This window comes from Haplochromis burtoni, unplaced genomic scaffold (genome assembly GCF_018398535.1).
Source record: "Haplochromis burtoni strain Fernald_Lab_line unplaced genomic scaffold, NCSU_Asbu1 Contig_64, whole genome shotgun sequence".
Classification (NCBI taxonomy): Eukaryota; Metazoa; Chordata; class Actinopteri; order Cichliformes; family Cichlidae; genus Haplochromis; species Haplochromis burtoni.
Window position 1 is genome coordinate 2,090,073 of NW_024582425.1, and position 26,857 is coordinate 2,116,929.

Consider the following 26,857-nt stretch of genomic DNA (forward strand, 5'->3'; position numbering starts at 1 on the left):
CACACACACACGCACACACACGCACACACACACACACACACGATAAATGAGTATTTATCTCCCTCTACTGGATCCTATCAGTAAAACCACTTTGCTGCCTTTAAATACCCCCAATGAGTGCCATTCACGCATAGAACTCTTACGCAGATCCAGTCTAGTCTTTCAAAAACAATCTGAATTCAATTTGAAGGACCGACTGTGTAAAATACGGTATAAATATGTAGTCACACATTTTGCCAGAAAATACTGAGCATGGTCTGTCTGTGCTCAAATCGGTAATGAATATTATATAAAAAAAACAGGAAATAAAATGTAGCAGATCGTTATTGAAAATGTTGCAGAAGTTGAATATGATCATTATATGTGCTTTTTAGCATACTAACTCGTAGGATAGCATAGTTCAAGAGTCTAAGACTTCAAAGCAATAAAAACATATTTATAAAAATGTAACAATACTGTAGTGATTGTTCAAAGTAAACAGCAGCAGACCGAGTGCTAGAGTTCTGTGAAAGCCTGTGAACCCCAGCACAGACAAGGCCAAACACACACAGTCATTGGGCCTAACTGCTCCGATTGTTAAAATTTCCAACAGTTCTTGAAAGCAGCACTGTTATGTGTACGTCGTTTTCACCATAGGCATTATGGGTACAATATGGGGTGAGTTGCATAAGGTTAGAAGAGGCTGCAGTGTGGATGGAGGCTGTCGCCCCGGTCTGTGGTGGACACGGAGCCTTAACGCTGTGTCCTTCCCTCTCTGATGCAGCGGATCAGCAGCCTCGCCGCATGCCGGGAGTTCGGCGGCCTCGTGGCCTGTACAGCGGGGGTCTGTGCCCGCAAGAACAGCTGCAAGCAGCCGGCTGCGCACCGGCAGTGGGACGGTCCGGTTGTGCGTTCCGTGCGTCTTTACACCGCGGCGCCGGGCCGGAGGCTCGTGTTCGCCGGTGTGAAACACAGACTGTTCTGCTCGCAGCATGGAGCTGACGGGCCCAAGGAGAGCTCCGGCCGCCGGCCCGCTATCTCCGTGGTCGGCATTCCAGACCCGATCACATGGATCAGGTGTAAGGTCATCATGTTTGCACTCGATCTGTACTTTGAGTTAGACGTCAACTCTGAGGAGTTTGAAAGAGGTGTGAAGCAGGTAAATACCGACAGGCCGTTTTACTTTTTCATCAGTACTGTCAATAATAAAAAGCAAATTTTTCATGCTTCATATGGACCATTGTTTGAAAGAGTTACCTTTAGTAGTAAATACACGTTTACATCTGATACTAGGACATCAAGAGGTCATGGATTGGATAACGTAGGTGGGACAACACCACATTAAACTATACCTCGCTAAATAACATTTCGCTCTGTGCTAAAGTTTGCATCACATCACGTGACCTTCATCCGCCTGTTTATCTTCAGCTTTACTTTTTTTAATAGCAGTGTTGTCCCACATGTGCTTGCCCCCCCCCCCAAAAAAAGCATTCCCCCCATAAACAAATGCTTTCCACCTTCAGTGAATGCAGACGCAGCCAGGGATTGAACCACCAACCTTCTGATTAGTGGATGACCTGCTCTTCTATCTGAGCTACAACCACCCCTACTGAATGAACCTGCCAAGGTGAAAACTGGGCAGGTTCATTGTGCTAATGAAGAACACATAACACGACTGAAAGCAGCAGAGCAGTTACAGTTTCAACTAGAGACTTTTAAGATTGTGTATTTATTTATTTTTCTGGTTATTACCCAGCCTGAGGCAACATGGCAGGTTGTAAACCCGTTTTAAAGACGCAAACACACACTTGTACCATTAGGAATCGCGGCTTTTTATTAAATACTGTGGTTAAAGAGAATAAGCCACCTTTTTGTTCCTCATCCATTCCAGGCCTTGGTTCATGTCTCCAACAAGATGTCCAACGGCAGATATCATGAGCTAAAGGGGATAGTGTCCAATGAGGTAACACATCAAAGACATAACAAAGGTGTATTTAAAAAAAGCTGACTTTGTTGAGACTGTCCCACACAGACAGTACGGGACTGTATCAAACTGTTAGTGTTAATAAAATCTAACATTTAGTATTTATGTCAAATTAAGACTTTTTTCCCCACTTTCAGTCTTTTTTTTTAGTAATGATCGTCTTGTTTTTCCTTCCAGATGTTGGAATATGTTGAGAAGAGGTGCGGGTCTCTCACTGATGCTCAGAGGAAGCAGCTCGGTGTCCAAATGGATGATATTGTATTTGTGCTTCCAGAGGACATCTCTGTCGTCTTTGATCAGTATGGTCAGTTTGTGAAATCAGAACATGGGATGAGGAAGTGATATGAACAGCAGGACGGACTCTGATTTCTGTCTTTTTTCTTGCAGGTAGGAAGTTTTGCTATATCGTCATGAGATTTTGGATCCTGTCATCACATGAAGGACCCGATGACCCTGAGGGTACAAAAATCTTCAAAGTGGGATCCAGTGAAGACGGCGACCCACAGAAGAAAATTGTAACTGCTGTTTATGAGTAAGCACTCATCTCGTCATCTGTCAACATCACAAACAAGCCAATCATCCAGAAGCATGGCTTTGAAACAAATATTTCCTCATTCAGCTCTGGCATGTTAGCAAAGCTGAAGCTATGTCTGCTCTTTCTTTGCTTAAAGAAAACTTTTGATCATTAATTTGCTGAAATGTGCCAAAATCTTTGTTTGCTTTACTTCTCCATATAGGCTATGCTGATGCAAAATTAAAGTGTACAAATATTTGCTTAGAGATAATTTTATGTTGGCAAAAGCTCAAAGCTACCTGCAGGCCTTCCAGCATACAGCAGGTCTGTTTTTGTTGGGAGGGGAGCAGAGCTGCTGCTGGTGAGTTGAAGGTTTTTAAAGTAAATGCAGAAAGAATAACAGTGAAATGTTCAGAAGGATCCCATGGATGAGGGTCTGTGTTGTATTTAATGCCCCTCTTAAGGAAAGTGGCAAAAGTGACATGTATATTTCTACTGCTACTTCAGTCACTTGAAAGTAAGAAAAAAAATAGTACTGGTAGGAAAAAAAGGGTAAAACAATTATTTCTGCTTTCAATTTGCTTTAGAAACTCATTTTCAGGGTCATTTTTGTTTTTAAAAACTTTTTAGAATTGTGGAATAAGACTATATAACAGATGAACATATTCACTGGGATGTCACCCATGGGTTGGTTGACATATTTTGAAGCCTTTTTGTTACCATTTGGGGGGGGGGGTTAAACCAGAAGTGACCATATTTCATTGAGAAGGTGGAATTTTGCTTACTAGCTGGGTTAGCAGGAATATTTATGTAATATAGTTGTTAATAATATTTGACAGATAGAAGCTTCTTTTGTAGCTCACTTATGATCGCCATAACAAATGGATCTAAATGTTTGATTTGGCTGATTTTTTTAGGCTGGATGTCCAGGTGTGCTTCCTCCCAGGGATTTGTGTGTGATCTTTCATTCATTAGGTGAATGTGTTAACCACTACACTAAAATCAAACCTGCCCCAAATCACCCACACAGTTAAATTTGAGCTTTACCAGCATCCAGAGATATATGAAATGGTAAAAATGGCCTGTATTTGTATAGCGCTTTACTAGTCCCTAAGGACCCCAAAGTGCTTTACACATCCAGTCATCCACCCATTCACACACACATTCACACACTGTTGATGGCAGCTACATTGTAGCCACAGCCGCCCTGGGGCGCACTGACAGAAATCTAATATCCCTGGGGTCAAATATCATGTTCTTTTGGAGCCAGCCACAGTGGCCATGTGAGGACCTGCAGTTTTTTAAGTTTCTGTGTTGATTCATTTTAGACTCTGAATTTGCAGGTTGGTTTATGACCAACAGCCACACTACTGCGGTGCTTATGGACCTTTAAAACTGAGACTTTTGGAAATGCTGCTAAGCTACTTGGAGTTATCAGCGTATTACGCTCTTTTCACAGTCATCATCTCCTCGTGCTTCTAGTCACTTTATGTAACCATTCGTTAAAATCATGCATCTAGGCAAAGGAATTCATTTATACCATCATGGTTCTTCCTCCCCATCAAGAAATCAAACAGTTTCAGCTTCCTGTTTACGATGGCAGATGCATGTTCAGTGTACTTGAATGGTCATGTGACTGGTTCTTCTATCACACGATGTGTGCAGGGATGATGTGTGAAAAAACAAACTGAGAGGCAGCAACTTTTAGTCCTCTGTCACTGTTGATATATGATGCATTCAGGCACAGTTGTGTCTGTTGGTCAGTGTTTAGAACAACACACACTACCGTCACATAACTGAAACGAAGCAAATCAATCTTTTTTTTTTCTTTGAAAGCAACCTGGCTGTGCAGAAATCTGATGCCACATCATAAACCTTTGTTATTCTGTGCTTGATCACTGACTGACTGTAAAAGATAAGCAGTAACTTGTAACTTTATTTTCTATTATTTCACCAAATATCAACAAAGAATTGTGGCTTCTTTTTTTTTTTTGCCTTAAAGTGTTAAGAAACGTTGGCATAACTGCAATTCCTTCACTGCAAAGGTCTGCTAACTTCCTGTAGTTTGGAATCCAGCTCTGAGTATGTTAAATTCTTCAATAAAGTTTGCTGGTTAAACAAAAAGACAAATCATTCCACACCCACACAGTGCTAACAGTCAAAGCCTCTTTCTGTTCTCAGCCAGTAATCCAGTTGTTGGACCACAGTGTGTGGCTATTCTACCTAATACCCACCTATCTAGTTAGCCAGATTCTCTGTCCTATTGTTCCAGGTCTTAAAATCCTCTCTGAGAAATCCTGTTACACTTCAAATGTTATCCTGAAGGCTCACATGAAACCGACAGTTTGGCATGAAACAGGCGCCATTTTCAGAATTATATACAATTATTTTCAAGGTGAGACAAGAACCAAAACTTAGTTTGAATGTCAGGGTTAGTCGGTCCATCTTTTCTTTCAGCACTTTCAATAAACTTGTACTACTAATCTAGGATGTGCATGATTAACAGTGTGGGAAGTTTTTAACCATCTTTGCTTCGTGTCGTCGCAGATTCCACCGAGAGCTAACGAGGGGAGCCTCTTCTGACTGGACTGTTACCACTGTTTGGCACTGGCACTGGAAACTAGCTGAATAATCTGACTCAGCTTTGCTCAGATTTGTCATTTTTTGCTTTCGCATGGAAGGCAACCTTCAAAGTGAGAAACTGTACTGATCATTTTCCATTTGGATCACATTAAATGGGACCCAGAGTGCTGGAGCTGTGCAGACACTGAGTACTACTTGATGGTTTTTCTTTGATACCCCTAAAGCCTTACATGTCAGACTAGAAGTAGTGGTACTGTACAGTCTCTCTGATTCACCTGTCGACCCCCGTCAGGCGTTTTTAAATTAGATTCTGTATATGCTTCACCATTACTGTTCTTATGGTCTGTTGACTATCTCGTTTGTGTTTTCTTATTGAAAATGTTATCCCTTTAATAGACACTCCAAAGACAAAAACAGTACATGAACAGATTGAAGTTATTTTCTGGATCATTGACCAACTTCATGTACATGCTTATTTTTTTGGGACCTGTCAAGTACATGCTTTATTAAATTGAGTTTGGTCATTTGTCATTGTATTACAGCTGTAACCATGATATCTTTTGTCACGTTCCAAAAGTTATTTTTATTAAATCTGAAAAAGAAACTACAAATTATGATGGAGATACACAGGTATTTTTTCTAGAAACTAAGAAGTAATAATGATCTGTTTGGTGTCTGAGTACCAGTATGTTCTATCTATAAAGTGCATCACCAATTTCTGTCCTTTCCCTGATGAAAATCAGGACCCAACAGATTCCATTTGTTCTACACCAGAGGTGTCAAACTCCAGTCCTCCAGGGCTGATGTCATGAAACTTGTAAATGTCTCCCTGCTGCAACACACCTGAATAAAACTAGTAGGTCATTAGCAAGACTCTACAGAACTTGACTGCATGCTGAGGTGGCAATTCAGTCATTTGATTCATGTTGCAGCAGCTCATGAGTGAATGAGCATGGTGCAATAAAAGTACATTTTTACACTTACATTAGGAGCTGCCACCTCAGCATGCATTCAAGTTCTACAGAGTCTTGCTAAAGACCTGCTACATTTTTTTCAGCTGTTTTGTAACAGGGACACATTTACAAGTTTGACATGACATCGGCCCTCAAGGACTGGAGTTTGACACCCCTGCTCTACACCAATGGTTGCCTCTGCAGTTTCTTATCCCCACATTAAAAAGCCTTAAAGAAAACCTAAGTGCTTATGCTCCTTACTTCCTGCCTTATATATACTGCTAGAGTGGCCAAAGTTTAAAATAATAAAGTCAGTGTATGTAAAAGTAATCCATGTGAGCTAATAGCTCAGGTTTCACACTGCAGTTCAGTTTAGCATTTCTTTTTCTTTATTCATTTCTGCTTGCAGCTTCATCAGCAACTAGAACAACACATTGAAATCCCACCTGTTAGTGGTTAAATTGTTGCTAAAGTAGGTTTTGAATACTTGTGCAGACATGCAGTGCCAAATTTGTGGAGTACTTTGGTACTTTGTGGAGCACTGCAGAATAGTTTTTCCCACAAGTGACTAATATAAAGGCCAAGAGAAAACTTCGTTAATATTAGATCTGTATTCTGGTATTCAACTAATACCGGAATTCTGTTAGTGATAAAAAAAGCATCAGGGAAGAAAATCCACTTTCTGTAGCAAGCAGACAGGGACATATGTTTTAGTAGATGGCTGCCAGCGACAAAGTTGAAGCCAGTTCTTGATGGGCCAAAGAGAGCATAACACAAATCTTGTACAAAATGAAAATAGTTATAATAGTACCGTTTTGCTCCAAGCAAGAATGACTAATTCTGCCATAAAATTCTCCACCTTAGCTTGTGTTTGTGCCCACAGTCACTGCCAGCAATGTGTCACTTGTCGAAGACATCACATTTGACAGGCTCGTGAATGTTGCGTGTCATCCAATTCTGTTAAAGCTTGCTGCAGTATTATTAATGTTGACAACATATCTGACAAACAGAGAGGATTCTGTCATTAGCGTCCGCTAATTCATGCATAATGAAACACGCTGAGGATTAGTCTAATTTTCCTGCATGGTAATACGCGGGGTCTGCGGAAGTTTGCGTGGGGGGGGGGGAATTTTTTATTTTTTTTTATAGTTCCAGTCAAGCATCTCACCGAGTCATAATGGGATTAAATGAGTGTGGTTAGCTTAGTACGTGTCAATATGCTCATGGATATGGTGAGAGTACATTAAACAATTTAACATGCCTGTGCATCACTCACTTTAATGGAAATTAACAAGAAAACATAAACAAGTGGTGAATATACAAAAGCTAATGTTTTTATTAGTTATTTTATTGTTTTTTTGTATGTTCTGACGTGTGAATCAGTCCAGGCTAGACGCCAACTAGTTCATTAATCTGGTTAGCGAAGCAGATTGCAAACAATTCCTCATGCTTTCTTTAATGTGTATTTGTATGTTTGCATGTGTCCCAGCTCCAGGACGCTTCAGATTCATTGTGCTGTCTCTGTCAGAGTCTCATTATAAGGTTGATTAATAGAATTACGGGATAAATATGTGTGGAAATCAAAGTTAATACTACTTCTAGACAGAAAAAAAGAGATAAGATTCAGAGAACATACTTAGTATTTACTGACAGCTGCATTTTAATCATAACTGAACACTGCTTCACAGCAGCTTATTATATGCCAACAAAGGATGGCATGTTGTTTCCAATAAACAGAAAATGTTTGCTCAAACAAAGCACGCCTAAAAACACTAAACTTGATTTTCATTCACTTATTCATATACTGCTGCCATTTGAGAGGGTTGGCAACTACTAGGAGCAAGTTGCAATGTAGTAGTCACGTCAGCACATGAAGGGTCCAGGGACTGAAATACTGAAGCACCTGAACACTCTGATCAGTGGATAGAAACATCACTACAAACTTTTGACATAATACTGAAATGCTGACGTGGCAAATGTGCTGTTCCTATTAATGATGGGTGACATCAACTTCATACGAAGCCCAAAACATGATCAGTGTTTTTAAAACAAAAATCAAAACAAATTAATTGAACAATGAAGTATTTTTGATTAAAACTGTTTATGCCACTCAGCATCACAATTTCTCTGATATTCATTTGTGTGTGTGCACTTTCGTTATACTGATACAGACACGATATTCAGGCAAGATAAACAAACTATAGATCAAAACAAGTTTTGAATGGGACCCAAAAATCTGTGATGTTTGGTATGAAAAAGTACACCTGTGTGTGCTCTCTGAGGAAATCTCAAGAGTGCCTAAAGTAAAAAATGTGCTTAATGGCTGTAAAATCTGCTCTGATGCATAAAGGAGATAAGTTGTTTGTTGCTGTTCCCAGTGATGAAAATAGAGCTTCAAAGAACATCTCAGGTCTTCAGCGTAACATTGCATACGACCAATTCAATGACGCAAGAAATAATTCCATATAGTGAAAAAAATAAAATACCACAGCAAGTGCAGTATGTCTCTTCACATAACCTCCTTTTTGAATGGGTGTTCTGCCAGAAACTGTTAAGTGGCTTCCAGCAAATTCATTAAATAACATAAAAGGCAGCAACCTACAAAGCCTTAATCCAAAAAATAGGTCAAGATTTTTAAAAACAGTTTCATTTCTTGCGTCCTTTTTATATATTTTTACATTTTAATTTTAATTCAGGTAAGTAGATCTTTATCCATAAAATATATAACACGCGATTGTGTAGAAGATGCAGTAGTTTTTGTTTTGTTCAAGACTGTAGCAGCACAGAAAAGATTCAAATTTAACTCAGTCTCTTTGGAATATGTTCATATTAATGCAGATCTTTCATAGCTGACTCTGAAATCATTTAAACAGCCTATGCACTGCAAGTTCCCCTGTTGCAAAGACAGAGGAAATGCAAACAGCGTTCTTTCCTGCTCTTAAAAAAGACTTTAGCTGACAATAAGCTGTGAGAATTATGAGAATGGTGGTTTAAAAAAAAGCTTTCCTAACAAACTAAAACAAATTTTTCTGAGAAGGACAAACTTCTATGGATGAGGAAAATTGTTAGCGTTAAAAAAAAAAAAACCTTCGGTATTACATTGCTTTTATTTCCCTGAGAACGTTGCGGAAATTCTCCACACAAACCTCCCTGGTCGGTTGCTTCATTGACGCGAGTTCCCAGGCTTCCTCAAACGTCTCCTCCGAAATATTCACACCAGCATTCCTGAAGATCGTTGCAATCTGTAAGAAATATGTCAGTAACAGTAAGAAAGATTCAAGCAATGAAGTCAAGCAGTGAAGCTGCTCAGGCACACTGTTGTCTGCCATTTCTTACTCATCACTGTCATCGCTCTGTTATTCTTTCATAAATGGAGTCTGGCAGCCCCCAACTCTCTATGGCAAAATATTTTTAAATCTGGCAGGCTGATAACAGAAAGACCATAATATGTAAAAAAGACTGGACTGGACTATAGACGGTAACTTTGACGGATTGGGGTTGGTATTTTGTTTGTTGAATCTTTGGTTATGTGTTTGGAACCAGAATGGCTCATAAATGGACAAGAGTGAGGGGGGGCTACGCTATTAGCTAATGCAACCAACCTGACTTAGTAAGCTGCATCCACAGATTGTTAATTAGCGCTAACATAAAAAATTCTTGCTTCAAATTAACTGAAAACTCATGAGCGGAGACCTCTTGGACAGTCTTGTTCAGTAACTTGAATTAATTGAGGTTAGAAGAGTGTCTTGGCACCTACGTGACACTCAGAGCAGCCATGCACTTAATTATTCCTACATTTGGCGTTTACAGTTTAAACTAGTTATTTTTTAAAAATGTTCTAATAAAGCGGGAAATTAGCTGTGGACACCAAAATGGTTTATATCTGCTCTACTTTAAACATGAGATTCTAGAGGAGCTGACACACTTCTGAAGCCAGCCTTAAGTGGTCTTAGAGGAACTGCACTTTCTGGTACTTCTGTTCTGACTTTATTTTTCAGCTCTCTGGAAGGACTCCTGATTACTTTCACCATTTCATTTGCATTTTATACTGTATTTCTACACCTTCCAGGGCTCTAGACTAACTTGTTGCCACTGTTGTGCTGGTGCGACTTTTCTTAGGCGCACCAGCACAAGATTTAAGAGCACCCAAATTTTTCAACTGCATCGCTTAACACCGCAGTTTTACACTTCGCACTTTTTGGGGGGGAAATTTTCTGTCCATACAGACAATATTGATTTGCAAATGATTAACTAACAATCTTGTCAACACAAAGTTCTTTATTTGGAGCACAGTTCTACAAGAAAGATAAGTTACTGAAAAAGTGCTTGTGCTTAAAATGCTTTGGCAATATTGTAGACAATGTTAAACTTAATCATCACATTGGCCTCCTTTGACGACCTGTTTGCTGCTGCCTGCCACTGAAAGGCAGTGGGGAGAGGGGACACTTGGACAGTGCATTTATCGCAGCATATAATGTGTTTTCTGGATACACTGTGTTTTTTCAGCGTTCAGAGATTGATGGCTCCGTGTCAGAGCACTGGCTATGAATTTCAGACGGATCAGGCCTTAACTTAACAAAAAAGTTATCAATAGTTCTTTTCATCTTTTTTTATTACCCACACCTACATCCACTTCTGTCAGGCCTAGGCTACTCACTAAGGCTGGGCATCGTCACTGATTTCTATGATCCATTCGATTCCGAATTACAAGGTCCCGATTCGATTCGATTAATTTTGACCCAGACAGTCAGAAATATTATAATTCTGATCATTTATCAGTACTGATACATGTGAGGCTTTATCAGAGGTGTAGCATCACAGCAGCAGATGCCTTTGTATCAAAGCAACTGAGGATAAAACACAGAAAAACATGAAGGAGATTTTCCTGGCCTGGCTTTTTCTAGCAGATAACCTTGAAAATATACTGCAGTAGTAATTATGCATATTTTGCATAATTTTAAAAAGTTTAAATTTCTTCAGTATTGAACAGCAGAAATTAAATGACCTCTGATGAGAAAGCCTAAGTAAAAAAAACCCAAAAAAAACAACAACAAACAAACAAACTAAAAACAACAGCGTGATTTTTATCGTGGTGAAAGCAAAACAGCAAAGGTAAGAGGGAATTCATGATGACATTTATTAAATGTGAAGCGTAGTTTGGGTCTTGTTTTGCTGCTGGTTCAGTAAATTTGGTTGGAGAGAGACAAAACCTGCAGCTCAGAATCTAGCACAAAAAAGACGTAAACACAAAGCAGACCGATGCTTCAGAATCAGTGAGCTGTCGGCTTTCAGCCCCGACGGCATGTCCATGCTGTCAGGTGAGAAAGCCGAGAAAGAGAAAGCTGATTCTGATGCGTCGGGTCCAAGCTCTGTGTTTACAGCTTTGTGTGGAATCCGTTTACCTGCTCTCATTTACTGTTTGGTGGTTGTTCAAATAGTTTTGTGAGCTTTAACCTGAGATTCTGGCAAAATACATTTATATTTAAAACTCGATTCAAGATTTAATGAATTGATATCGCTTTATTCCAGCTACTCACCTCTCTCTATCCACCTGTACTTTCAAATGTACACACGAAATTGAAAAATTTGGTTGCTGGTCGCACTCTAGAGCCCTGCCTTCAGTAATTTCACATTTAGACGTATTTATGCATGTAATTCTTCCACCATTGTGGGGGGACACCAAGTCATTCCTAAGCCAGCCAAGACATGAAATCTCTCCAGCAAAAACTGTCCATAAAAACTGAACAGAATCAGTGACAAAAGGCAGCCCTGGCAGAGGTCAGAGTTCAGCATCCATGAGAAATGAGTTTGACTTACTGCCAGCAAAGATTCTGAATTGATCTTTAAAAAACAAAGAAAAAAGAAAAACTCAGACATAAGCCTTTCTTAGGCAGATACATTATATGGGCCAGACTTTGATGCAATAAATGAGATTACCCACATCAGTGGTGTTTATTTTATGGAACAGACCCCATTGTTGTGCATCAACTGACCTATAGTGTAATAACTTTTTAAACGCTTATCTCACTTATCCTAACTTCAAAAGCACAATGCTGTAATAATTTTTTTCCTCTGTGTCAGAAAAAAAATGTAAAATTGTTTCTGTTGGCAAATAATAATAACAATAATGTTCTTTTTCATACAAATAATAAAAGATGGTGAGATTTGAAAGATAGACAGTGCCACCCCAGTCTCATCTATAGGCTGTACCTCCTCCTTGCTGCGAGGACAGAAGAAATGTTCCTCATAAACACCTTGCAGGGCATGAACTGATGGATGTAGAAGATCTCCAGCTGTGGATGTATCGCCATAATTGTTTTTGTCACTGACTCTTTTAATGCGAGGAGCTGGAAGATCTGAGCGCACAGATGGGATCCCGTATGTACGTCCATCTATTTAAAGAGAGACCAGATGATGTACAGGGAAGAGAGTAAAAAGTAAGCAAACTACGTAAAACATTTCTAAAATACAAAAGGATGTTTTCAAATATGCACAATCTAAAATATCTCATGTATTTGATTTTATTAAAAATGGCTGGTTTTGATAAGTTGGTACGACAGTGATTTGAACTGTGTCATGAGGAAGATCTGTGTTTAAGAAGAAGTGAATGACAGTGGATTCCTGGTATATTCCTTCCTTAATCTTGTCCAAAGCGAGAGGCAGCTTTAATAGTGCAAAACATATTTGTCAGCTTAAAGTCTCCTGACTTACCTGATGGGAAACGACCAGCGCCTGCAGCCCCGATGAGGGAGGAGGTAGTTCTGAAGTGGTCTGGGGCTGCCCTTGTCTGCCTAAGGTTTCTAAGAGTTTTCAGTGAGCTGCCTGGCTCAACAGGCTGCAAGTCCTCAAGATCAACCAACCAACAGGCATGAAGCTGTGCTGTCACTCTTTCTATGTCACCTGGAGCTGAGCTGGTTTGATGCTCTGCAGATAAATTAATCAGACCAAAATGTAAAAACTACTTAAATCTGTCGTCTTTTGGCATTCCATATTGTCGGTGGTATCAGTGCAGTTTTAGTTCTGTGATGAAGCGTAAAATAAACCGATAGATTAAATTGCCTTCTTCTTACCATTTGCAATAATGCACTGCTCTCGACTGTTGATGGGCATTTTGTCCTTCCAGTTGAGAAAGTTGGCAAACTCCAGAAAGTTGATAAACCCGTCCTTGTCTGTGTCACAGTAGTCCATCAGGTCATCCAGGACAGACTCACTGACGTTCAGCTGGAACTGATGACACACTGCACGCAGGTCCTCTTTGTCAATCATCCCCTTTCCTTTCTGGTAATTAACATAAAAAACAGATTCATAATCCCTATAAACACATTTTGAACATGTAGAATCTGTAGGCAATGGGCAAAATATTTGGTACTGGTTTCTAGTTTCATAAATAACAACCCTTTGACCCCATACTGACTTCGGTATGTGTTTAGAAGTGTGACACAAGTCTACAAAATGAGAATTAAAGCTCTATTACTTTGAAAATCATCTTACCACAGAGTCACACATCACTGGCTTTATCTTAAAACCAACAGCTTGACTTCCTTACTACCAGCACTTTGACTTATCAAACACAAGTTGGCAACCTGTTGTGAGTCTATTCATACCTTGTCATAATGTCTGAATGCCTTTAGCAAGGAGGGGAAGTTTTCAAAGTTGACCTTCTTGAGGTGATGCCTCACTGCATTCACCAGGCTGCGCTGTCTGTCTGGGCCTCTCGTGTACTGCCGTGGACCTGTGGAGTAGATCAGCTCTCCAATGCCTGCAAAGGAAGTATTTGTTGTCTTCAACTGAAAAAGCTTTTTCTAAGGACACACCAAATATTCCCGTATGTAAGGCGGGAGAACATTTTTATACAAAATTTACCAAAATCATCCGGTGGTAAGACCATTCCAAACGTGTGATCAGGCGGAACAGGCAACGTTTTTTCTCTCCTGAAGAACATGAAAAGAAATGGGAAAATTAAATAAAATCTTAGTGAGATAATTGCAGGTCTCAAATGTTTCATTACAGACAGTTAAGAAAAAGAAAAAAAAAAAAAAAAAAAAAAAAAGTACTTGACGATGGTTTTGCCCATTTGTTGTGCTATCTTCTCTCTGTTCCCAGATCTCTTCCAAGCAGATGGATTGTAAAACCTAAGAAAAAAATATGAACAATTCGAGTTGGCTTTCACTTTTTAAATTAGAAGGACAAGGAGCAGATATGCAGTGTTAAGGAAAAACAAAAGAATTTGCTGCATGGCCACTTTATTTCGGTGCTTACTTCTGTGATTCACCCAGCCAATGAAGAGTTTTGCCAAGATTACGGCCATCGTTGAAATGAGGTGTGAGGATCCCAAACCTGCTGTCTTTACTGTAACGATTCCTGTCATAATTTCTATTAATTTGTTCACCTGGAATGAAGTAAGATAATCACACTGTGGTGAAAATGATGAAATGAATTCCAGAAATGGACCGTTAGTGGAAAGAGTAAAGACAGCATCAATAGTATGATTTTCTTCATTCTTACCAACAAAATAGGCATTACGGCTACGGATGTAAGCATCATGTGCCACCTCAGCTTCCCTCTCTACCTCCTGTGCTGTTTTTGCAGGGTTAATAATCTCACGCACACCCAAACCTTGATGAAAAGAACGGGAGATAGTCAGAAAATATATAAAAAATATAAGAAAAATATATAAATATAAGAAAACTTAGAATGTAAAACAAAAAATGTAAAAGTTTTAAAATGTTTCAATGACAGCACACAACCATTACAAACTTAGCCTCCTGGGACCTGGCGTCCACATATGTGGACATCACATTTTGGGTTGTCTAGACCAAAATACTAAATTTTGCCCTACAAGAGCCCGATATCCACTTACAAGGACGTTATACTGCCACTGTTCTATCAAAATTTAAAGCGAATGTCCTCATATGTGGATCACATTTTTCTTAGAAACAAAACTCAGGTAAAAAAATAAAAGAAAATCACGTAATCCTTTGTTTTTACATTCATCAGGTCCCAAATAGCTCAAATAGCAAAGAGAAATTAAAAATGCATGCCATGAGTTTCGGTCTTAGGAGGTTAAACCAACTTTCTTGTTGTTTTATTAGCTTTTGACTTATTTAATGTTATACATACCTTTTACTGTTTTTACGCCAAATGTAGTTTTCTCATTACACAATGGGGGGAGTTCAGAACGTTGGACACATGATCTGCCTAGAGGAGCCTTCTTATTTGAGGCATATACAGATTCACTTAGCTCTTGTAACTTCTGCTGGAACAAGGTCTTTGGGGATGGATTTAGCAAGCTTTCACTCTGTAGGAATGATGTAAAACAATCATTGTCAGTCAGTATTCTAAATGGTTCATTGTATACTTTAAATTTTCTACTCAAAGCAACATTGTGCACCAGCTTTCAAACACGGTGACATCACAAAACAGATGTGAATACAGAGAAAACTCCAGAAAGCAAATAGAAAAACCATCATCAATGTCTGCTTCTTAGGAAAATTCAATTTGAGGGGTAACATAAAATCATGAAAAAAGCAAATGACTTACTTAGGGAAACCACTATAATACAGCAGTACAATAAATGCGTCTGACAGGGGTAGATCGTTTTTACTTCCAACATACAAACATACAAATACATCCTCTTGCACCGCTTTGCCTCTAGTGCCATGTGCACACAGGCAGGTCAGAAAAGAAGGAAAATGGAAGAGAAGGTCCAATATTAGGCTTTTTCATTCTACGACAAAGCCAGTAAGTAGTGAGCCAGTGCTTTTTCAAGTGTTGTTGATCATTTCCTAAGTAATCCTACATTAATATTTTCCATCCCTTATAATTTGTTGATCATTATCAATCTCAGTTGATATGTGCTCAAGTCCAAAAGAGCATCCCAAAACACAGATACTGTATGTGTGTCAGTGAAGGTTCTCAGTCATCCAGGTCATTGTAGTCAAAGGAGCTTGGAAAGAAAAGGGTTTGAACTTCTTTAAGTTACTTGAAGACGTTTCACCTCTCATCCGAGAAGCTTCTTCAGTTCTAAGGGTCAAATGGTGGAGAGTCCCAGATATAAACCCAGTGGGAGTTTCCCCCCAAAGAGGGACAAAGGACCCCTGATGATCCTCTACCTAATCACGTGAGCCAAGGTGTGAAAGCGGGTGTGGGTCACAATCAGCCAGGGTTTCGGGTGAGCTCATTGTGAAACCTGGCCCCACCCTATCATGTGATTTCCTGAGGTCAAATGGCCCAGGATGTGAGTGGGTGTTAAAGCGTCTGGGAAGGGATCTCAAAACTGGATTATAGATGGCAGACAGTTGGTGTCGTAAACCACCGCCTCTGTTCAAAGATGGTCGCTCACAGGGGACGTAAATGGCTTCTTTCACTCCTCTTTCAAACCATCTGTCCTCTCTGTCCAAAATGTGAACGTTGGCATCCTCGAAAGAGAACGCCCAATTAAGATAACCGCATGTTTTAAGTGCTTCCTTTACATGTGTGTGTTCCTTCTTTTTCCCTTCAGGCTTAGAGGGAACATGTTCTGCCCGGTGGTGTAGGGTCCTAATTACCCCAAGTTTGTGTTCCAGAGGGTGATGGGAATCAAAGAGGAGGTACTGGTCCGTGTGTGTGGGCTTCCGGTAAACTTCAATGTTGAGGTTGCCATTCTCTTCAATGTGCACAGCGCAGTCCTGTATACTGTATGTGTGTGTTTTGAATGTGCACAAAAGTAGCCTTATATCTGATATCTGCACTCTAAAGCTTGTCATAAATCATGAAGAGTACAAACAAAAGTAAATCATACACATTTGAACACAAACTTAACAGGGATAACAAAAACAGAATAAGTGAGAGCCTCACTGTATTTTAATCCAGGATAGTTTGAACTTTTGCCAATGTTTTTGACATTTTTTTTTTATCATAAATTGATGTACAAAAGGTAAAAATTCACATATGAGCATCCTCCAAATCTTGAAATGAAATCTATTACTACTTTATCAACTGTAAGGTGGTGAGACTTACTTCCTTCCATACTTAAGTCACTAAAGTAAAAGTCAAAGTCCAACTTAAACAACAGTACAGTTGTATACAGTTACATACAAGATATTATTTGTAGCAAGTGCTAGTTTAAGTGCTAGTTCAAGTGTAACTTTTTATTGTGATTGCACAGTCATACTTTGTAAAATAGTGAAGGAAATTGTAGTACTACCATACATCAAAGATGTACAGCAGTATAAACAAAACACAATAAATAAATTCCATATATATGGAATAAAAAATATACAGTGTGTCCAGAAAATTTGATATACTATATTATATTTAATTTTCTGCACTGTATAAATGCCATTTCATTTATTGTGTCAATTCCATTTAAGTTATATGAGCCTTAAATCCACTACCAAGCAGAGCAATACATGAGTCATTGGTCATGATCTAAACAAAATATCAACCTATCAAATTTCAGTTTAGTTAAAAACCTTCCCTCCTTTAACAATCACAGGAAGCTCATACTCACAGTGAGGGGTGCTTTGGTGATGACACCATGAACAAGAGTGCTGCCAACATCTGGGTCATTTGCCTTCCCTGTGTGGACTCGGATAGTTCCTGGTCCGGGCTGGTTGCTATTGCGGAATTTCCTCACCACCGGTGGAGTCGTGGGCTGAAAATTACAGGGAAAGAGTTAACCCACAATTTCACACATTTTGTCTAAAAAAAAAAAATCTGATTAATAATCCCAACAGATGTAAAACAACTGTTTTAAACTGAGATAATAGATAGAGACGTCCAAAGAGCTTCAAGTGATTTTTCGGGGGGGGGTTTCACTTGGAAGTTATACTTTCCAACAATTATCCCCACTTCCGCATGCTCTGAATGCCATGTCTAAACAAATACAAATGAACTCACTCTTTCCACTTCTCGTAAGCAGATTTTGACACTGTCTCCTGGAGGTATTAGTTTCCCGGCCTGCATTAAAGAAAAAAAAAAGTTCACTATGGTTAATATTAGAGAAATAAAGGTCTATTTTACTAAAACAATACAATAGCAGTACGATAGCACAGGATAAGCTATCTTAAAATAGACTTACTTTCGGTATATTTCGGATTCTGTCAGTACATTTCACTTCGCTAGACGTGTTAATGTCAGTCATAATGAATTTAGATGGAGCCTTTGTAAAGTTTGTCTCTAACTAGGTATGGGAAGTTTTTAAAGCCAAACGGGTTTCTGTCGTGCTCGGACGCAGAGCTGTGCACCTGTTTAAGTACCGTTGCCTAGCAACATAGTTCAGCAATTCAACTTAATACTCTAGTTTGGTTTAAAATACCTTTCAAGCGAATCAAAGATTGTGATAGCCAATGGGGAGACCATGTGAATGACTAACTTGTCCAAAATAAAACACATTGTCTAATGTATTTATTGCTTTGAGTCAGTGGCATTAACCTTGAACCGCAATCCCTGCTTTTAGCTCACTAGCTTAAAGATTTAAAAAAATGTAAATACTCTCTTTTGTTATTTTGGAGACAGACATATTTCAATAAATTTGGTATGAATCCTGGCGTGTGATTGGTTGGCCACCCTGATACGCAGGCGGATTGTGAATTCCAGTCATACGATCTGTCATCATCCTTCGTACAATGCGAAAAGGGAAGTTGAAAGAAGTGGGAGAGCGAGATCGCTGAGCCTTATGAAATCTAACGTTTCAGCAGCTGGTTGGATACTCGACACACTGTGAACATACGTTGAAGTACTGCAAATACTGTCCTGGAGATACCTTTACCATTAACTACGCTCCTGTTTTTGATAGGTAAGTAGCTAATATTAGCTTTAGCTCACTAGCTGTAGGCTATCTGGAGGGCTCCTCCCGATGCGGCCGCAGCTGAACAACGTTAGCCTGCCCAGTACCTATTATTTGGCTAGCTAACATTAGCTAGCCGACACTGGAAGGGCCGTACAACTTAGCCTAGTTAACGTTGTTCTGCTGATAAATCTGGAGGTATCATCACGTTTAGATCACCCACACATTAGCATTAATCCACTTTTACTATCACAAACAGTTGCAGTCCTCTTTCAAACGCTGCTTGATAAGCTACTTCACTAATTCACCGTCATGGAGCTAACGTTAGCTAGCTGTCACTAGCTGTACACACCCAAATCTCCATCATCTGAGTTTGAGCATTTTCAGAACTTATGTAAGTGTCATATTTAGTGCGTATAAGCTTGATTGGCATGCTGCTACCCGCACTCACGCCAGCGTTAATCAAGCGAAATCATGCTTTATAACAAACGCAGATTGGGTTTTGGACTAGGCATTTTGAACTTATGAGCTAGCTATGTTGCTAACGCTAGCAGTTGCTACCAACTAAAACGATCCACTCGGCAACAACACAACAAGTTATTTGTGGTGATCTCTGTGTCGTAACGCGATTTCGACGCTCGAAGTTGACAGCAATTATTTTTGGAGCGATGTTCTGTGTTTAGTTTGATGGTGGAAATGGTTAATGTCTAGGTTACAGAGGTAATCCGTTGTTGTGGCTGTTGTTTGTTTGACTACAAAATCATGAAAGACAAACAACAAAACCACTAAATTAACCCAAATACTTTTTCCCACACATGTGTCCAGACTGGTGGACATGTGTCCTCTTTCTGTCTGCCTCACGTAGTTGAAGCCACACACACACGTTGTTTGTGTGTGAGTGTTGGGGTTTTCACTGCCAGAACAGTTGTTGAACTTGCCATTTGTAATTGTTGTTGAACTGGTACAGGGTAATAACGTTAGAGGCACAAGTATAAATATATGTATGACATCAGTTTCCGAAACTTTGAACATGCTGTCAGGCAAAGTTTTCTCTCTCTCTCTCTCTCTTTAAGTCTGGTATTGCTGCTTGTTACTATAGCGGACATCCAACTAATGTTTGTAGCTGAATGAGAGTCCGGTAATTTGAAATTATGTGTAATGTGTCAATTTGTACCAAACTAGAGTAAGTTCCCATTCATGTTTACGGGATTAGCCGTGGCATTTTGCCTTTGGATTTGGACTTCTTATTTTAAAAGATATATAGTTAAAACAACATTATAAAATTTAACAGATCAAATATCAATTGCCCTGATACGCAGCTCTATACGCATCTCTATGCATTTAAAAAAGTAGTTTCCAGGAGCTTTTTATGAAGAGTTCTAAAAGCGGTATTTTTAGATTTAGGAATAGTGGTGTGGGTCATTAACCAAAGGCTAAAGCTGAATAATTTAAAACACTGATCAATTGCAGGGTTTGTCCTGGTTCACAATCTGCCTTTTAGGGTTGACAGTTGGTCTGTGTATTGATAAAATGAGCATGTTACATTACTAAACCAGGGGGATGCATTTCCCTTTTTCTTTTTTTGTTTCTTTTATTTTACTTTGGTGGCTTCCAGAGATTTTGTCCTCTCCCCAAAGTGTATTAAATACAGGGAAAACCCTGAACTGGCACTTTGGTTGTTGCAGGGACTAAATGTTTCGCAAAGGCAAAATTACCATATAAATTCTTATTATCTTTCATTTTTGTATCAGTTAATAAGATCTTCTTTTATAATGACACCTTGCTTTATTTTCTTTCTCCTGCTCAGGTGTTTTTCTACAGTTTTTCACATCCCGGGGACGAGACCAGACAGTGTGACATGGCAAGTAGAGGCGGAGCCACGCGACCCAATGGGCCAAACGCAGGCAACAAGATTTGCCAGTTCAAACTCGTGCTTTTAGGAGAGTCCGCGGTGGGAAAGTCAAGCCTTGTACTTCGTTTCGTTAAGGGTCAGTTTCATGAATTCCAAGAGAGCACAATTGGAGGTACGTAATCCTTACGTCATCATAAGTCAGTGTTGGCGTGTTTGTGTTTGCTCTGTGAACAGGCCATCTCTGAGACTTCCAGTAAACCACATAATGGAATATTTACTAAATGTTACGCTAGATAACATAACTGCTACATGCAGATAGCTGTACTAAGAGTCATAGTCCCAGAGCCTAAAGTTCATTTAAGAAGTAAGGCTATAGAATCATCAAGGTGTGTTGGAGTAAAACAGAGAAAGTATCACCAGGGGAAACTGGAACTCCTCAAAAGAGCATGTAGCCAGTATGAGATTCAGTTGGGAAAAGGGGGAATGTGAGGAATTGTCAATATAAAAATGCCTTATTAGAACAGGCAGCTATGCAAATATTTTGGTCCATTAGGTTACTGCGTTTTGGTTATCTTGATAATCTCACCCTCAGCGCCAGGTGACACCTTTACTGTACTCACTACTGAAAATAATCCAATCATCCTGCCATTCCACCACTACTAGTCTGTGTCCAAGGCTGTGTGTTAAGATAAAAAAAAGTCCTTTACAGTCAGTGGTCTGCTGGCATTAGCTGATTGGGTAAAAACAACATTTAAGTGTTATTCACAGTTCTCATTTCAGTTAAAACGGAGCATAGTTTTCAAACTAAGGTTTAACATGTGGTTTAAAAGTGCCTTTGAGCAAATTACACCCATTTTGATTCTGGATGTTTAATGTCATCCCCAAAGTCATTCCAAAGTCATTCTACACCCTCACTTATCTTAACTGCACTACTGTATAGCTCTGTGTAAATAATCATTCTGTACATTCGATAATCTTTAACCCTACAACTGTTTACAACTTGCATAGTTCCCATTTCTGTATAGCTGTATATCTCAGATTCTGTAAAGTAATTTATTTCATATTCTGTATAGTTTTTCATATTTATATCCTGTTCATAGCCTGTACATAGCTTGTACTCACTACAGCCTGTACATACTTATAGTTATAGAATATTCACAACATACTTCATACCGTGTACATTATAACATACCATAATAGACCCATTTCTGTAATATACTCGCATATCTATATTATTGCTAATATATATTGTAATATATCTATATCACTAAAGCACTTCTGGATGGATGCAAACTGCATTTCGTTGCCCTGTACCTGTGCATGTGCAATGACAATAAAGTTGAATTCTATTCTATTCTATTCTTTGGTTTGCAACATTGGGCCATGTCACCTTGACTGAAACACATTTGTGTAGCTCAGTATTTAAAGACCCACTTGTCACTGGTCCGTCTGCTTTGTACCCCTGCAGCTGCCTTCCTGACTCAGACGGTATGTTTGGACGACACAACAGTCAAGTTTGAGATCTGGGACACGGCCGGTCAGGAGCGCTACCACAGTCTGGCTCCCATGTACTACAGAGGTGCACAGGCAGCCATCGTGGTCTACGATATTACAAATGAGGTTGGTCAGATTCCAGGCTTATGTCTGTGTAGCTGTTGGCACACCTGTTTTCATTTACCTTTGCTAGCTCAAACAACTTTGTTGTCGAAGATGAGGAAGTAGTGGGGCTTTCCACCTTAATATTTCTAAGCAGTGGTTAAGCTAAAAACAGAACCTTATTTTGGTATCCTGACACATTAAGAAATGACTCATCACTCAACAGACAATGTTTTGCAGACAGTGCTTAGACCTTAGATGTCTCCCGGGGGCATTGTCAGGGACGCGTTATATGTCAGCATATTTTCATGACAAAGAGAACATATCATTCTCTGTTTAATATGTAGACAGTGTGCAGGTTAACGATTTGTCCTGTTTCCAATGTTTGTCTGCTTCAACAGCCCTAGAGGGAGCCTATTATGCTAATTTCCAGCTTCATGCTCCTATTCTTAACTCAGAGTAGCTTTGTGTGATTCATAGTTCCAGATCCTCCTTGTTTACCTTCTGCTGGACATTAGTGGGTGTAACCTCTCAGCTCTTCTCTAGTCTCAGCTGAGACGAGCTCTTTTAACTTGCTTCCTTCGCCCTTTAACAATAAGAACTTAATTTGTGTAGCACCTGTAAATGCAGAGTTTACAAAGTGCTGTGACAGCCAAGCAAAAGCAGAATACCAAATTCAAACAGAAAGTTGGACATTAGGTGGAAAACGTTAACCTTAAAAATGGAAGAATTCTAACAAAAAATATGGAAGAAAATTAAAAAATGAATCTCAAACAATTCTCAGTCCTTGTGAACAAAACGTTCTAACAGCAGGTGGGTGGAGTTTGTGTTCAGTCAGAGCTGTGGGCCTGATGTGACCATAAGGCTGATTAATACTGACAACATACAGGGCCAAGAGTAGAACAGAGTGGCTGAAAGAGAGTAGCCTGAAGTCTGAGATTTGGGCTCACAGGGATTACTTTCACAAATGTCGATGTCCATTTTTGTGTGTACTGTGGAGATCCAGCATAACAATATCCAATGAGAGAAAAAAGGAAAAGCACGATAGATAGCATTTTAAACAAACTGATAAATAAATGAAACAGCTGCCAGTAAGAGAGCAGCTAATCTAGTTTTATCGTACATATCATATTACCTGAAAGTTGCATTGCTTCCTGGCCTGCATGACTAAAATGTGGATGTAGAGAGATTCTTTTTCCTTTCATCTACTGTATGTATGTGGATAGGTGTGAGTCATTCTTGTGTAAAAGCTAATACAAGTCAAATCGAATATAGAACAGAGCAGAGTTTAAAGTCAGCATTATTCTCTCCTGTAGGTTTTACTTTAGTGACAAAGTCAGTAGTCGTTCCCCTTATCTTTTAATAAAAGCAAAGCACAGAAAGCTATAAAGCGCTTTGACATTTCTTTATTATTATTAAAGGTGGTAATCTTTTAAAGCACAGGTGTTGAACTCCAAGCCTCGAGGGCCGGTGTCCTGCAGGTTTTAGATGTGTCCTTGATCCAACACAGCTGATTTAAATGGTTAAATGACCTCCTCAACATGTCTTGAAGTTCTTCAGAAGCCTGGTAATGAACTAATCATTTGATTCAGGTGTGTTGACCCAGGGTGACATCTAAAACCTGCAGGCCTGGAGTTGGACATCCCTGTTTTAAAGAGATCGGGCTGAATGCAACATTTGTTTATTGTGCTGCATAAGTCGTTGTAGTACAGCCTCTGCACACTGTGATGTTTACTGTAATATCTCATCAAAAGCACCACTATAATGATTGTGTCCCCTGGAACTTTCTTTAAAAGATAGACAAATCGGACATCATGGGAAAGTCTCCCTGTTATCGTCCATCACACAGGCCTTATTGCTATTTTCACTAACTGAGCCCCTCCACTTACCCCTCCCTGATTTGTTTTCCAGGAGTCATTTGTACGGGCAAAGAATTGGGTTAAAGAGCTTCAGAGACAAGCCAGTCCAAATATCGTAATAGCCCTGGCTGGGAACAAGGCTGATCTCGCAAACAAGAGAGCACTGGACTTCCAGGTTTGTCTTCTTAATTAACTTCAAGATGTGCGCAGAGCAGCAAAGTAATCTTCAAATAAAGTAGACTTTGTGGCAGGATTTGTTGAAGCTAACAGTAAATAATTCTTGGAATAATTGTCGTTCATAATCTGCTGAGAGAAAAACATCCTCTGCTTGGAACATGCCTACTTGGCTTTCTCTGCTGCTTCCTTGCTTTGTCAGTTCAAACTATGAAAAACTAATGATTTTGGTGTAACCTTCACAGGATGCACAGTCATACGCAGATGACAACAGCTTGCTTTTCATGGAAACATCAGCGAAGACCTCTATGAACGTGAATGAGATTTTCATGGCCATTGGTAAGTGTCTCTGCCGCAGGACTTCAAATATGAAGTGAAATACTGCTCGTGACCTTCAGAGCCAGTCACTAGCTGTAGTATTTAAGCACACTGAAATGTCTCTGAAGTATCCTTACTAACAGGAAATGATAGTGGCTGTGCACCTGTCGTGTTGTGTAAATATAATATTGTAGGATTCATCTCAGGGTGTGCATTTGTATGATAAAGTGCACAAGAGGCTCTTACTGTCTTCATCCAAGTGTGCATTTGAGTGCAGGTTGTGTAATATTAGGCTACCGTAATGCACTACTGGGCAGTCGGTTGGCTTCAATCCATAAACCTGGCAAATATTAAATGAGTGTGTGCAGTATTTATATGCAGGTGATCATCTGTCATTAATGAGCTGGATCAGTGGAAAAAAAGCCGCTGCAGAGTGTTAGCAAGAACCGGCGGGTTTTAAAGTGAACTGTGTGGTTTGTTAGCAGCTGCTAAATGACTCGTGTATTCACAGATAAATGGTGGATACTTGTAACGCGGGATGTTTGCAACTAGGTCCATAGCAGTTAATCCATCAGGTTCTGAAATTATATGTTGTATAGTGCTCACTCAGTCGTCCATCTTTATCCCCGATTGTTGAAACTTTGTCAGCAACCTCGAGTAATGTTGCATTTGAACAGATATTGTAATCTGAATCTAGTTTTGGTCTCAGAGAGTTGACGCGCGGCTAAGCTTTCATGTTGCTGAAGGAAGTTTGAGAGATGCAGTCGGGACTATGATGCAGCTTCTGAAAGCTTAACTATATTTAGTTGAGTTTTGTATTTATTTAGTCTACTCGGTGGAATGTCTTGCAGAATATGGTGTGCCAGCTGGCACTGTAAAATGCAGTTTGAGGTGTAATCACTGAGGCAGTACACAGTTTGTCCACCAGAGAGCGCTGCCAAGTTATTTTTAAATTGCGAAAGGTCTTGATTAGTTGCTCTCAGTTCTGTGGAAGTGCTTTTTGCTTTTTCATCCAGATGTTTTAACTGATGATGGACACACACTGTGTGAGAAATTCTAAACATTTAATAGGCAAAATAATATATTATCAGAAAGTATTTGAGAAGACTATAAGCGGATCAGTCTTTATAAAAGGGAGGGGGAAAAATGGAAACCATTTGGCTGTGAGAGCGTCGGTGCCACTGAGGTGTAGGGCCACACCTATCTTCCGACTAAACCTTCATTTTGATCCTAGCCACACTCCTAAAGTGTCATGACTAGGTCATGGCAAGTTATGACATCGTGTTGACAAAATCTATCCCTGGACAAATTAACACCCGCCAAAGTACTTAGAGACCTATTGTAGTAAGAACTAGCACAAAGGTGGTTTTCACATGTGGCCATGATGAGACAATGACTCACAGAGTAAAAACAATACCAGTCATGTCTGCATGGCTGGTAAGAGCTGTTAGCTGCATTCCTGCCCTGACATTAGCATTGTTGCAACAGTTGGGGTGTGACTGTTCACACAGACATATAGGCTGTGCCAGAAATCAGTGCTAGATACTTTTCAGGGCTTTTCAAAAATACATTTTAGGGCTCATATTATTTGCTTAGTAAGTTAATTAATATCTCAAAGCGACTTCTCATAATGTTTCTTCACCCTGACACGCTGCTTTGGGAAGGAAATTTGGACTTTTGTGGAGGGGCAAAAACAGAGAGGGAGGTCGTGACAGCATTATTGCAAAACCGACTCGAACATGAAAGACATTTTATCTCGAATATATCTCTGAAAGCTAAAATTACAACTGGAAAAAAATTATTAGGTATTATCTAAAATGTATCAAAAATAATGGGCTTATTTGAAGTTACTCTTCAAATAATTTTTGATGTAATCACCTGTCAGGTTGTGGTCTTTGCTTTTCTAAAATTTCTGTAGGAGCATTACTGATCCGCTGTCTTTCTCACTGCAGCAAAGAAACTACCCAAGAATGAGCCTCAAGTGACCGGAGCCAGCACCGGACGGAACCGGGGAGTGGACCTGACAGAGACTGCTCAGCCCACCAGCCGCCCATGCTGCGCTAACTAACCCAGCTCTTCCTGCTCATGCTCCCCACACAAATGCACTCTCCTCCTTCTGGCTCCTCCCTTCCTTCTCACCTGAACAACATCTGGACATCGGGCTGCTTGGCTTTCTGACGTCAGACCTGACTTCAACCTCACTCCCCTGGAATAGCTAAAAGACTCTGTATAGCTGCATTTCTAATCCTTTTTTTTTTTTTTTTTTTTTTTTTTTT

At 39.6% G+C, this 26,857-nt stretch overlaps 3 protein-coding genes across 4 annotated transcripts in view; 2 read left to right on the forward strand and 1 right to left on the reverse strand.

Annotated features, from left to right (window-relative positions):
• The window catches only part of efhb (EF-hand domain family, member B), a 36,611-nt gene extending 18,123 nt beyond the window's left edge, over window positions 1–18,488 (reverse strand). The window contains exons 1-13 of one of the 2 annotated variants that reach the window (XM_042221330.1): window positions 18,075–18,488; window positions 17,894–17,953; window positions 17,505–17,648; window positions 15,134–15,311; window positions 14,519–14,629; window positions 14,273–14,402; window positions 14,068–14,145; window positions 13,877–13,944; window positions 13,618–13,772; window positions 13,084–13,291; window positions 12,725–12,937; window positions 12,224–12,405; window positions 9,160–9,255 (exon numbers count right to left, since the gene is read on the reverse strand). In XM_042221330.1, coding sequence (XP_042077264.1) covers window positions 9,160–9,255; window positions 12,224–12,405; window positions 12,725–12,937; window positions 13,084–13,291; window positions 13,618–13,772; window positions 13,877–13,944; window positions 14,068–14,145; window positions 14,273–14,402; window positions 14,519–14,629; window positions 15,134–15,311; window positions 17,505–17,648; window positions 17,894–17,953; window positions 18,075–18,137 — 1,686 coding nt within the window. In that variant the 5' untranslated portion in view covers window positions 18,138–18,488. Of the gene's footprint in view, window positions 1–7,158; window positions 9,256–12,223; window positions 12,406–12,724; window positions 12,938–13,083; window positions 13,292–13,617; window positions 13,773–13,876; window positions 13,945–14,067; window positions 14,146–14,272; window positions 14,403–14,518; window positions 14,630–15,133; window positions 15,312–17,504; window positions 17,649–17,893; window positions 17,954–18,074 lie in introns of those variants that run through there. The other variant, XM_005923727.3, reaches the window with a different exon arrangement.
• On the forward strand, window positions 625–6,252 carry si:dkey-82o10.4 (uncharacterized protein LOC797793 homolog). The gene is made up of 5 exons (XM_005923725.2): window positions 625–1,138; window positions 1,871–1,942; window positions 2,141–2,267; window positions 2,351–2,495; window positions 5,025–6,252. The coding sequence occupies exons 1-5, from the start codon at window positions 758–760 to the stop codon at window positions 5,107–5,109; spliced, it is 810 nt and encodes a 269-aa protein (XP_005923787.1). The 5' UTR covers window positions 625–757; the 3' UTR covers window positions 5,110–6,252.
• A 130-nt stretch (window positions 18,489–18,618) lies between the features above and the next one.
• On the forward strand, window positions 18,619–26,856 carry rab5ab (RAB5A, member RAS oncogene family, b). The gene is made up of 6 exons (XM_005923726.2): window positions 18,619–18,791; window positions 20,590–20,806; window positions 22,103–22,254; window positions 24,142–24,264; window positions 24,509–24,602; window positions 26,534–26,856. The coding sequence occupies exons 2-6, from the start codon at window positions 20,641–20,643 to the stop codon at window positions 26,647–26,649; spliced, it is 651 nt and encodes a 216-aa protein (XP_005923788.1). The 5' UTR covers window positions 18,619–18,791; window positions 20,590–20,640; the 3' UTR covers window positions 26,650–26,856.
• The last annotated feature ends 1 nt before the right edge of the window (window position 26,857 follows it).

Coding starts and splice junctions, on each gene's coding strand:
- si:dkey-82o10.4 (XM_005923725.2), top strand. CDS start 758: ATGCAGCGGATCAGCAGCCTCGCCGCATGCCGGGAGTTCGGCGGCCTC. Junction 1,139..1,870: donor TTGAAAGAGGTGTGAAGCAG/GTAAATACCGAC, acceptor CATCCATTCCAG/GCCTTGGTTCATGTCTCCAA. Junction 2,496..5,024: donor ATTGTAACTGCTGTTTATGA/GTAAGCACTCAT, acceptor GTGTCGTCGCAG/ATTCCACCGAGAGCTAACGA.
- rab5ab (XM_005923726.2), top strand. CDS start 20,641: ATGGCAAGTAGAGGCGGAGCCACGCGACCCAATGGGCCAAACGCAGGC. Junction 22,255..24,141: donor TCTACGATATTACAAATGAG/GTTGGTCAGATT, acceptor TTTGTTTTCCAG/GAGTCATTTGTACGGGCAAA. Junction 24,265..24,508: donor AGAGAGCACTGGACTTCCAG/GTTTGTCTTCTT, acceptor TAACCTTCACAG/GATGCACAGTCATACGCAGA.